Source organism: Coptis chinensis, chromosome 2, assembly GCF_015680905.1.
Source record: "Coptis chinensis isolate HL-2020 chromosome 2, ASM1568090v1, whole genome shotgun sequence".
Classification (NCBI taxonomy): Eukaryota; Viridiplantae; Streptophyta; class Magnoliopsida; order Ranunculales; family Ranunculaceae; genus Coptis; species Coptis chinensis.
Window position 1 is genome coordinate 63410160 of NC_141457.1, and position 12719 is coordinate 63422878.

General features: G+C 34.7%; 1 protein-coding gene and 1 pseudogene across 2 annotated transcripts; one reads left to right on the forward strand and one right to left on the reverse strand.

Annotated features, from left to right (window-relative positions):
• Positions 1-1336: 1336 nt before the first annotated feature.
• On the forward strand, positions 1337-2000 carry LOC147517088 (uncharacterized). The gene is made up of 2 exons (XM_086593469.1): positions 1337-1618; positions 1701-2000. Exons 1-2 carry the CDS (start codon positions 1337-1339, stop codon positions 1998-2000), a joined length of 582 nt encoding a protein of 193 aa, XP_086449595.1.
• Positions 2001-2574: 574 nt separating this feature from the next.
• On the reverse strand, positions 2575-9909 carry LOC147517089 (putative phospholipid-transporting ATPase 8; annotated as a pseudogene). Its single transcript, XR_015211350.1, has 13 exons — positions 9515-9909; positions 8158-9360; positions 7932-8042; positions 7522-7798; positions 6590-6687; positions 6293-6483; positions 5800-5862; positions 5247-5319; positions 4799-4914; positions 4525-4589; positions 4333-4438; positions 2960-3061; positions 2575-2833 (listed from the first exon to the last, which is right to left on the reverse strand). The product of XR_015211350.1 is annotated as a putative phospholipid-transporting ATPase 8 (transcript).
• Between the last annotated feature and the right edge of the window lie 2810 nt (positions 9910-12719).

The following is a 12719-nucleotide window of genomic DNA, read 5'->3' on the forward strand; positions in this document are numbered from 1 at the left end:
GCCAATCACAAAAAACAAATATTCAACTGTCTCAATAACATAAACCATTTAGCCAAAAAAAATAGTAATAATTTTTTTAAAAATTTCTATATCCGGTTCGGGTCGGTTTATATTGGTTAACTGAACCCCAAACTGAAAACCGGACCTAACCAGTTAGTTTTGTCTTTTGAGAACCGAAACCGAACTGAAAAAGTTAAAAACCGTTAATTTCATCCCGGTTCGGTTTTCCCGTTGTTTTGAACAACCCTACTAGCAATGCGGGTAACATTTGTACCCGAGGTACATTTGTCTTCAGCTGGAAACAAATACACCTAAGAGAATTCCACATTGTGTTTTAGTTAGAGCAGTTAGGCGTTGGGCCCTTACGGCCTTACAAAATGTTATAGGACCTGGGAATGCTGTTAGACTGTGGTTCCTCCGGTTCATTCAACCCAATTATAGAGGAGCTGATCTCATTCGCTAGACCAGTTCATCAAGGCCGAAAATCTGATGGATTTATAGAAGATATCAGGTGAACCCAAGGCCCAGCTTTTGGCTGATCTGAAGGTGATCCAGAAAATGATATAGATTGGCAATATATCAACTGATATTGGGGATATTTCAGACTGATATCAATTACCAAGCAACTTTTGCCTCATCGGAAGGCCCTGCTATGCTGCCAAGCAACCACGAAAAACAGGCTGCTATCCACACACAATTCTCCCATGGGACGTTCAGAGTGTAGTAAGCAATGCATGTTACTATGCCTTCAAAAGCACGCATATGCCCGTCGCCTTGTCTGCTGCATTAACTGCATAGTTATTTAATTCCGTTCGTGGGTGATATCCAATGTTGTTCGATTTCTATACAAGATATAACGGTAAAACCTTCAGACCACCACGTTGAAGCATAAAGAATAAAGTGTGTTGAGACAGCTAACATATCACCTTCGGCTTTGTGCAATTGCGCTTGATGTGAAAAATACAAAGAAGTAACTCACAAAAGAGTTGGTGTATATTCTACCTCACTGAAAAACATTTTCTTGGTAATACACTTCCTAAAGGCGGCATAAATTCCCCTCAATGAGGTGGACGTAGCTTTAATAATTCATGTTGGTTTCCAAATCGGACAACTTAATTGAATCGGACAAGTGGACAACTAAATTAGAATTCCAAGTTAACTTGGTTTTAGAAACAGATACGAACTAGGTATGTTTTATGATGATTATAATATGTTCTAACTAAGTTGTAATGGTCACAGATTTTCGTGAAGGAGGTGAGGTTTAGAGTTTAAACTTTGAGATTTTCTGTTAACTTTACGTGTTTGAGAACTGTGAGGCGCTTTTTTCATTCACATCATGGGTGCAACGACAAAAGCCATCTGGGTACCAAAAGAGTGCAAGTTACGTGAAACTACCATCACCAAGGCAGCTACACAAAAAGAGTTCCCTAGACACACACGAGAAGAAGAGTCGTCTCAAGTTTATTTCATTAGGAAACCTACATATACTCTCAGAACCAAAGTTGAATTCAATGGGAATATCATCGATACTACAGTCACTAGGGAAGGTAAGGTTGTTACTGACTGGGTACGACGCATACAAGCAAGAGATAACCTCATCATAGGTTTAGACACAGGGGTATATTGAAGAACGCACAATGCATTGTGCAGTCCATCAGATTTGCGTAGATAAATCATGTCTTGTTTTTCAAATTTATAAGTCAGATGAGATTCCTAATGCACTGAAGGATTTTTTGATGGATAGTCGCAATACGTTTGTGGGAGTAGACGTGGAAAACGACGCAAAACTACTCCAAAACGACTATGGTTTGGAGTTAGCTAACCTCGCTGATCTCAGATATTTGGCTGTGGACAAATTCAATTCAGATATTTACAAGACCTATGGTTTGAAATCATTGACGAAGGATGTCCTTGATGTAGATTTAGAAAAAGGAAGGGTGAGGTGCGGTTATTGGCGTGCCAAATGGTTAAAACCTGAACAAATTATATACGAGGCATAGTTCGGAATTTCGGAATTTTCGGAATTTTGACAAATTCAAAAACCGAAATTCATTAAATTTCGACCCTTGTTATATTCGGAATTTCAGATGATTTTAGAATTTCAGATATTTCAATTCAATATTTGGAATTTCGTTTTTTTGAAAAACCAAAATTCCAGGCGGAATTCCAGAGTTTCGTTCGGAATCACGAACTATGATACGAGGTTCGTGATGCTGTCGCATCTTTTGACCTTGGGGTAAAGTTAACTAGCCGAGAGCCTTGCAAAAAGTTCAAGCCATATAACCCGTGGTCCTACTTTGAAGAGACGTTTAATGTTTAATAAGCACTTATATCAGTATTTTGATTTTTCCTTTTTACGCTTTGTATGTAATTTGTTAATTTATATATAAAAGACTAGCCATTTTGCCCCCGCCCATGGCGGGAATTGTTTATTTAATATTGAATAAATTTATTTATTATTTGTTTTTTTTATTGAGAAGCATGTTTTATTAATAACTCTTATATTATATAACAAACATCAGAAATGGATAACAATAAAACTATTGATAAAGATATATAGACATTTGAAAGGGAAAGTTATACTTCATAGCACATTCAAACAGTATCGAGTAACTAACAAAGTTTACCAAAAACAAATAAACTAAAAGTTAGGCAAATGCACTGTGGAAATCCTACTATTTGGTTCTAAAGATGGCTAATAAAAAACTTATCTCTATATATACTACAACTACCATTTTGGAATGAAAAATTGTTGGTAACAATATCAGGCTGCTCAGGGAGTTTGTTTGCTTCTTCCTCTTCTCTGATATAAATGTTCGATTGACCTTTGCTTCTGCTTGCAATATAGCCAACAAAAGTTCAATCGATTAGAAGATGAACTTTAAGGAGACAAAGCTTCAAGAAAATAGAACTACTATGAATTTCATGAACTATATACAACTCAAGTTTGCAAACCTACCAAGTGCGAAACCTTTTCTTCAACAGAGTTTGGATAAATTCCAATGTATAAAATTGTTATTCCTTTTCTTATGGCGTTTGCTTTCTATACTATATCATTTATCTGCAATTGGAGGAGTGGAAGCAATTGTACCTTAAGAAATCTTCAGATCAAAGAACTATAGTGAGAAAATATTAAGTAAGAAACACATAGTACTATTTGAAATTTCAATTAAAATAACATGACTAACCATTCTAAATGCAAATTATTTAAAGTGGTTCCATTTCACAAATTGTAGTATGTTGTCGGACTACGTATGTGTTGGAAAAGCAAAAATATGATGGTAAAAAGTAAGAACAAAACACTAACATCATATACGTAGCATAAATTAAATTTGCCAAAATGTTTTGAAATTAGGACTAAAAAAATTGCAATGGAATAAAATTCAACGGGAGGATGAAAGACATAAATTGACAACAATGATTTGTGAAAAAAATAAATCAATTCATACACTCTAAAGCAGTAATTATCATACATAATATCCAATCTAAAGCCATTTAAATTTGATTTGTGATGTTTAATTTGAGTTATTTTAATTTTATTCTATGGTTGGGTATGTTTATTGTTTATTTATTTATTTATTTTTGCAAGTCTTTAAAATTGTTTTGGGATTTTGTTTAGTAGACCAATATATATAATCGAACAGGCATTAGTCTATTTGTTGTTTTCAAGTTAATTTTTTTTTGGCTGGACATATAACTACAACAATCTTTATGTAAGAAATTCTAAATATTAACTTATATATGTACAATTCAATATAGATCGCCACTTCTTATTTCAAAATTTCAAACGATCCAACATAAAAGCAAGCACAAATCCAATTCCCTCATAAACCTATAGTAAATACTATTTCTATTTACTTTACTAATAATGGAGCATGCTTATGTCTATCTAGCTCCAGGATTGAGAAGTCCTCGTACATGTATCATTTGCCCTTCACAAATCAATCCTTCCCACCACTTATAGTCAAGCTCCAGTAGTACAATTCATCTAAACTATTTGCCTTATCAAGATTTCAGTCGTATGCCAATCAATATCATTACTTGCAACAACTATCAAGACACGACACTCCTGTCATAAGCTTTCATATATAATCGTTGTCCGAGAATGGAATTGTATTGTCCATTGCTCAGACCTAGCTCCTATCCACGTTCACATTTCGAAAGTCATTGGTAATTATATTTACACGCTTCCTTAGATTAATGCTAAAAACATTTGAGATCCTAAACTGAAACCGAGTGAGTAGCTTATGTTCAATGATAAGGTACTAATCTTCATGTGTGCTAAACAACATAGCTCTAATTAAAATATTACACAAAAATCTTTTCCATTACCTGAAATAGTTTAAACAATATGCTAAGCAGTAAAATTCTCAAGCACTCGATGCGTTGCCACATGGAGAAGCGTCAGTCATACAGATGGTACTTTACCACTTTATCTCTGAAATACGAAATACAATGTCCTTAATACTCAATATATATAATTCAGGAAAGAAGAAAGCAAGATAAAAATAAAAATTCACTTACATGATTTCAAGAAAGACATTTAAGATGAAAGCCAACAAAAAAGCCTCCGCTCAATCTTTGGCCTGCTGAAGAAGAAAGTAATGATAGCTTTGAGATCAGCTTTGAGTAGTCTTTTTGCACTTAAGATTCAAGACTCATGGGTAGAAAAATAAACTAAAAGGATGACATGCATGATTTAGTTTTTCTCATTATCAAAGCATGACAACTATACTTCATTCATGCTAGTACAAATGGTAGCCTGAAATTCATATGACACCTTGAATAACCAACTTACCATTTCAGAGGAAATATCATTTGTAGCTGTACCATTAGGTATAGTAACACTCTGAAGAAGGAATTTGTCTTTGCAATTCAAATATGATGGTGCCTCCTTTTGTGCTTGCATCATCACTAAAACAACAACAATAACTTCTAAATTGTAACTCCAAGCATAAAAACAGATCAACACATCAATCTAAGTCAATTCCCTATTTGGTCATAATTTGACAAAATTGTCCAACCAAAATCAGAGCAACACACTACAAAATTTTGGCAAACTTTGTATCAATCACAAAAAATTCCAAAGGATTTTCACCTTCATGTGTATAATGATTTTATTGTAAAATACTGAAATCTATCAAAGCAAAATCTAAACAATCTAAACCAACTATATCCAATGTTCTAACCTAATTATCCTAGACAAAACCACTTTTAACAAATAAATCAAATCTAACGAAACTAACCTTAGCTAATAAGAGGTCCTTTAATTGGAGAGGTTTCAGTTGAGATAAGTCCAGCGTTGCCTCCAAAGCTTCACTGGTAAACCACACTTTAAAAATAATACGGCAATAGAATTAATTTTTTTTTTAACAGTGTCCCATAGAAGACATGTCCACTATCTAATGTAGTGACTACATACAAAATATATATATATATATATATATATATATATATATATATATACTCTGCGTTCATATATGAGGTCTAAGCTCATAAGCACATACGAAGGTATCCTTCCATACCACATGTTAACGGTAGCCATGATAAGGAGTTCCTACAGGATTGAACATGATGTTGCCATTTTGTTCTAAAGTTCATCACCAAGAATTTACTTTGCAGATGAATAAGAATTTTAATAATGGTTACGACACACATATCTCAATTAGTAGAAAATGAAAAATAATGAAATCTATCAATTAAGTGTCCTAGAAAGTATTTAGACGGACTTTTGTAATGAATCCAATACCATAAAGAGCTTCATACTGCTCATGATAACTTTTTAGTTAGACTTCTTACCTGAGATCATTACAAAAATGTAACTCATCGCCCATTAGATCACCTGAGATCATGATCAAGCCCCTGAAACATCAAAAAATTAGTTAAGGAAAACAATTTATATTGCTCACCGAATTTCTTGTTATGTTAATGTCATGGTGCGTCTTGCTAATTCAAGGACATAATGAAGATAAATTATCTATAAACTATCAACTCTATGCATTAAAAGAAATCAGATATCTAGTTCTAGCAAAAGTTCAATTAAAGCTAATTGCTGGTGATGATCGATCTAACATTACTTATATACACCTGAAATTTAGTTTTAGCATCTGGTCTTTCTTTCAGGAGAACAAAATCAATCAATTATTAGTTGTGCGTAGCTACCTGGAATTTAGATGTAGGAGCATATGGTTCTCATAATCTGTGCTCTTGATCGAAATCTAGGAATAAAATAAGTGAATAAAAACTAAGAAAAAAAATCTAGTGTGTACCTCGCCAATATAACTAAATATACCTTTAGAACAATGCAACATGTAGGCATGTAGCTCTTTCCCATAGTCCTGTTCAACATATGAGAGCATAAAATTGTGCAATATAAACCCTTAGCTATAATAGATTATGAAACCCACCTATATTAAACTTCTTGCTGTCAATGTCAACACCAATGACACGTGAAGCACAAGCTGCTTTTGCACCTTCTGCAATCTATTGAATTACAACCAAACAAATAAATAAAGAATAAATAACAAAATACTAACTGTAGCCCATGTAGAATTAGAAGGTAATATGAAACAGTCTAAAATTGACTTACTACGAGACCAATGGTATCAAGACCAAGCACAGCCACAATGGAACTTGCATTCATCCATTATATTCTTGTGCGCTGAAGATATGGATGCAGGTCCCAAACTAATAGGTCAAATAAAAATATATGAGAAATTGATATGGTCTTTTAATGCTATTTGTGCTACTTTAAACCTCTAATACTAATTGCGATATTGAGGTGGATCTATTGCCAGTGCTCTATTGCTAACAATGACAACATTGTGTTGCTCTCACCTTTGTTTGAATTCAGTTTTCACCTTGCATCATATCATTGAAAAATTTCTTACTTGATTGAACTGCCTAGAACAACCTTTGGTGCCTTCTTCTTCGTTGTGAAGAAGAAGAAAATTTACGTTAAAAAATAAATACTAAAAGAACCAAATTGGAAAGAAAACAATGCTAAGTGACATAAAATGGTTGTAGGCATTATTTATAGTGAATTTTCATGTGAAAACAGATATAATTTCAGTCACATAATATCTACATTGGCGGCACAAGTATGTGTTTCTTTCTTTAAAAGAGAAGAAGTCGATCTTCAAAATTTAAGTAGTGTTGACATGTCACTTTCAGATTCTGTCGATGGGATTACAGAAGGAAACCATGAACTTATTTTGCAAAGATTAGCATGTCTTATCAAGAAAAATGCAATTTCGACAAATCAATTATAGGATTAGTCATCGAAAAAGTGCGCATTTGTACAAAAAAGAGAACATAACAGTCAGAGGCTGCCAGATTCACTATTAGGCAAAAGAAACTCAAAAGTTAAATGCGGACTCCCAAATACCAACTTCCTAATTAGCACCATTAATTCGTTCAAGATACGTGATTGCATGTATTTCAGTGCAAATCAAGGGAGCCTGAATAGGAGTCCACGTCAAAGTGCACATTAAAATTAACAGACTGTAGTTTGTAATTTACCCCCTTCTGTAACTTGTCCTCAACAGCTGTGGCACCAAGAAGAATCAAATCCCTCTCAATCTTTTCGGCTACAGCATCCACTAATGTCTCTCGATCAACAGTAACAGATGTTTTGGCCTAAAAAAACTCCACTTTCCATGTCCTGTACTCTTCTTCACCAATCTCACGGTATGCAACCACCATCTTTCTCAAACCAGCCTCAGCAAACTTTCTTATGTGATTCTTAGTCTCAGCCACAAACATTTGCCCATCCTTCGAAAGCCTTTCAAACATGACACTGTATGCAAGCGTACAAATACAATTTTGGGATCAAATTAACACAATATAGAGTTAAAGGTATCTGTGCTTAAAACAATCTGTGTCTATGGCTGTGGCTGTGTGTGTCTGTGTGTGGCACTGTGGCATCAGACCTGTCAGCACCCTTGCAATGGAGCACCAACTGACCCTCTTCATTCCTCACAATCACTGACATACGCTTGTGCAGACTACTGAACTCTAATACATGAAGAAGCTCATATGATCTGCGAGAAATCAAATCAGTAGATTGCGAATTCGGATAACAGAATTAGAAAAAAAAAATACATGTAATAGATTCTCTTGTTTCCTTAGCCACATAAGGCTTTGAAGGTAACCCACCTGTTAACCTTCCTACCAGTCATTGGATCTAATTTGTGTAACAAAATTTTTGTCTGGGTCCTTTCATAAAATTCAAACCCAAGTTCCCTTGCAGCTATCACAAAAGCTGATTCATCAGGAGACTCAGCTTCATAAGAAATTTCACCTGTCTCTGTATTCACATCGGGAATGGTAGTATGGCATATTGCTAATGTGCGAAAGAATTGCTGTATGATTTCTGAATGAGGTTATTTCACCCAATGTCCATTCAAGAGACGTTCATCTCGGAAGTTAAACCCTTTAATTGGCATTTTTGAGCTTGTTGAATCATCGTTATGCTCCTCTAAATCAGGTGATGTATCAGGTAATTCTTGCGGCTGCTGATGCCTTTTTCTTTTTTCAATAGCTTGCTCTACTTCCGTAACACCGCGGCCATAAACAATGCCCACTATGGAGCATTTTACAAAGTCCATTGAGTTGCATGTAAGCGTACCTATTTTGTCAGATAGTATTGTGTCGACCTGACCAAGTTCCTCGTTTAAATTTGATGTGCGCGCTTGTTGAATCATCGTTATGCTCCTCTAAATCAGGTGATGTATCAGCTAATTCTTGCGGCTGCTGATTCCTTTTTCTTTTTTCAATAGCTTGCTCTACTTCCGTAACACCGCGGCCATAAACAATGCCCACTATGGAGCATTTTACAAAGTCCATTGAGTTGCATGTAAGCGTACCTATTTTGTCAGATAGTATTGTGTCGACCTGACCAAGTTCCTCGTTTAAATTTGATGTGCGCGCTTGTGCAGGTGTGTATGTTTCCTCATCATACATATATGGGTCGTGGTTAATGAATATACTTTGTAAGACCTTCACAATTTCTATGGAGACGTACAACGATATTGGTATCAGATATCCATACAACATCAGGTCAGTTAGGAAATGAAAAAAAGCAGCTAGAACAACCTTTGGTGCCTTCTTCTTCGTTGTGAAGAAGAAGAAAAGTTACGTTAAAAAATAAATACTAAAAGAAACTTACAAATCAATGGACTGCAAAATGTGTAAATATATTTCATTGATGATATAGCTATCGATCAATTTGGTGTGCTACTGTAAAATAGAAGATATAACTATCAAAACGTAAACCCACTGGGTGTCTCCATTCAAGGCTTTAATCACGACTGTTGCTGCTGCTTCCTATTAATACCTCCTGGTTTTGTAAGGCATAGCCTACATATCAATCGAATTAATTCATGTAATTAGTTTATGATATACAAAAGTTGAAGGGTTAAATACTGTCTCCTACTTTTCATAAAACTTACATACTAGAGTAAAAATTGTTCTTGGCATTTAGCAAACACTGTAAAAGAGCAAAAATACTTACCTGAAAAAATCCTCACCAATAATTCCCTGGAGTTTAATGAGGTCGAAGAGAAAGGGAGTTTGACAAAAATGGTCATTGTTGATTTGAGAAGATAGATGGATTCAGGACGACGATGGTTTCATCCATTACCCAAAACAAATCATACAAAAAGAAATCTCTAACAAAAAAATACGAAAATAATAACTCAAAATTTAATATAGATCTCAATTTCTTGAAAAAATAGTGGAAAAATAAGATTGAGTGTTGATTGAGATAGACAGAAGATAGTTGATGAAAACTTGTTCGAGGTTTTGCAGGAGTTTAATTATGAAGAGTTTCAATATATGGAACTTGTCGAAGGCTATTTGGGTTTTTAGGTTTCGTAGTTTAAAGTTGAATTGTGTGTTTTTTTTTGTTTTGTTTTTTGAATCAATTTTGTTGTTTTTATGATTCGTAGATATATCACGAATCCTTTTTTAATGTCGCGTGTAATTATTTTCTCATAATTTCATGGATTTCGAAAACATATAACCAATCTCGAGCAAATCCAACGTCTGGTGTAATTTTTAGTAGGAACTGACTCGTAAATAATTAAAATATTGTCCTAACTTTTAATTAATTTTGGGTACCTACTTAAAAATTGTGCTGACGTGGTCTCCTGAAATCGCAGATGAGCATTTTCGCCCACTGTGCAATAATAGATTTAGATGTTGTAGTGGGCAAATATCGTGCCTTTAAATATTTTTATTTGATATTTCAAAACTCGAGATATTGACATGAGGGTCAATATCTTAGAATATTTCGTGGTTATTCCAAATATTTGCATGTATTAAACTGGAAAAGAATGAGGAAGACAATGAACACGTGCCATGAGTTGATTGGGTCAAAGCTAATTGAGGACACTATATAAAGACTGGATGAAGTGAAAGAAGATTGATTTGATGATTCCCACAAAAATGATTAGAAACAGGAGAGAGAAAGAGAGAATCAGAGTGATTATAACTCATGATTGTTCAATAAAAAAGTTTTATTTACTTCATATCAAATCTACAACTTACTTCAATTTCATTTAAACCATCATTTAATCTCAGTGATCTTAGAACAATTAAGAGAGATTGTTCTTAGACATCATATTGGCGTCGTCTGTGCATCGAGAACAAGGAAATTTTGAAGTTTTCTTCTTTTTCGATTTCGAATCCATAGTTTTGTTCTGAGTGTGAGTGAAAGAAGAGTAAAAGAAGAGTGAGTAGTGAATTGAGAATTGAATCATAATGGCTCCAAAGAAAAGAGCAAATAGCAAGCGAGTGGATAATGATGATCAATCACAAATAAGAAATACAAGAGCTTCAGTAAGTAAGAGATATCAGGAGGAAAATGTTGAAGTAGAAGTTTCACTTCAGGAAGTCTTGAAGAGGTTGAGAGAAGTGGAAAAACAGAATGCTATATTACTTAAAGAGAATCAAGAGATGCAGAATGCAAGTCCAAGTCAGGTTTTAAAAGATCTCCATTTGGAAGAGGAGGAGACTTGTAGTTCAAAGTCAGTTAGTCACTACATAGAAAAGGTATCGGCAAGAAACGAAAGAATTGGAGAAGCATTGCCGATACCTATAATTCCAATACCACAGCCCATCACTAAAGAGATGATACAAGAGATGATGCAGAAGCAGTTGGGGAACCAGCTTCTCAAAAAAACTTCAACATCGATAAGAAGATTGACAGATGATGTCAGTAGGAATCCGATAAATCAAAATGTCGAGATGATGCCCATTCCACCTAAGTTCAAGATTCATAAATATACTCAATATGATATATAGGACGTCGGATCCGATGGATCATCTATTTGGATATCGACACCAATTTTCGATATACCAAGGAACAGCCTATCTAGATTTATTATTATGCAAGTCCTTCTCTTCAAGTCTGAAGGGGAAGGCGTTGAAGTGGTTTTGTTCTCGGCAAGAGGGATCTATATCATGTTTTAGGGAGATTGAGGAAAAGTTTCTAACCAATTATGGTCATCAACGAGTAAAACCAAAGCAAGTGTCGGTTTTGTTCCAACTCAAGCAAAGAAAGAAGGAATCTCTTAAAACCTTATTGTCGTGTTTCAAGGCAGAGGCGCAGCTCGTAGAGCATTTAGATGAATCAGAAATGACAGCGGTGATGACATTTCAAACAGGGCTTATTCTAGGTTCAGATATGCATAAGTATATACTTCGAAAGGATATTAAAACTCTGAGAGAGTTGTATGATAAAACTGAGAAAGATGTGCAAGTGGAAGAAGGTATTCTGGCAGCATCGATTCAACCAGTGTTCCAGGTGTCGGAATAAAATAAGTCTACCAAGGAGGAGAACTATAGCAAATCCGATAAGAGGAAATTGGCTGATCCTTATCTGAAATCAGAAAATCAACCTTCACAGAAAGAGAGGTTTGAAAGATCACTGAAAGAGGAGTTAGATCCAAGTAATTATATCGCCATCAATACTACAGTGGAAGATATTTTAAGAAGGGTGGGGAAATGATATCCACTTTTACTACGTTAGAGATTATCTCTCTAATTTGACAAAAGTGCAAATTCAAAGTTTCCCTACTCACAAAATTTCGTGTTCATATAGTTGGAGTAAAGATTCGATCTAAACTAAAGTCTAGGACAACTACAACTTGGTTTTTACTCTTAGGGAACTAGTGAGTAAGTTTAAATACTAATACTAGGTTTCTTTTCTACACAAACATAAAAAAATTAAGTTTCAAGTGAATGCAACTAAAACACAATACGATTTACTAAAAGAAAATATGGAGAGTTAATCCTCCTCATGTGAAGTTAACTTTTGTTGTTGATTTTAATAAGTTGATTTTATTCTTCCTAGAACTCATAGACAAGTCTAATAGAAGAAAACTTGATCCCTAACATGTATGGCTCATCTCTAAGCTCATACATGCTAGCAAGTGGAACCAAAGCAATGACTTATCTCTAAGCTCATCACTTTGATCCTTAACTAGACACTACACCAACTATCATTTTGGGATAGGGTGTAGGTCTAGTTGTTCTTCCTAAACAACCCACCAAACCAACAACAAAGATTTTTCCCTCACATGAGTTTGATTAACTCCCCAAGGGGAAGTTAGCTCATGATCCTTGGGATGAAGGATTACAAGTTAGAAAGTACAAAAAGAGAGAGAGAGAGAGAGAAAAAGGAAAAATAAGACTAATTATCTAACTCACTTGCT

What these genes read in the sequence shown, in the direction of transcription:
- LOC147517088 (XM_086593469.1), top strand. Translation starts at nt 1,337, where the DNA reads ATGGGTGCAACGACAAAAGCCATCTGGGTACCAAAAGAGTGCAAGTTA. An exon ending in TCATAGGTTTAGACACAGGG is followed by an intron (nt 1,619 to 1,700) that starts GTATATTGAAGA and finishes CAAATTTATAAG; the next exon opens with TCAGATGAGATTCCTAATGC.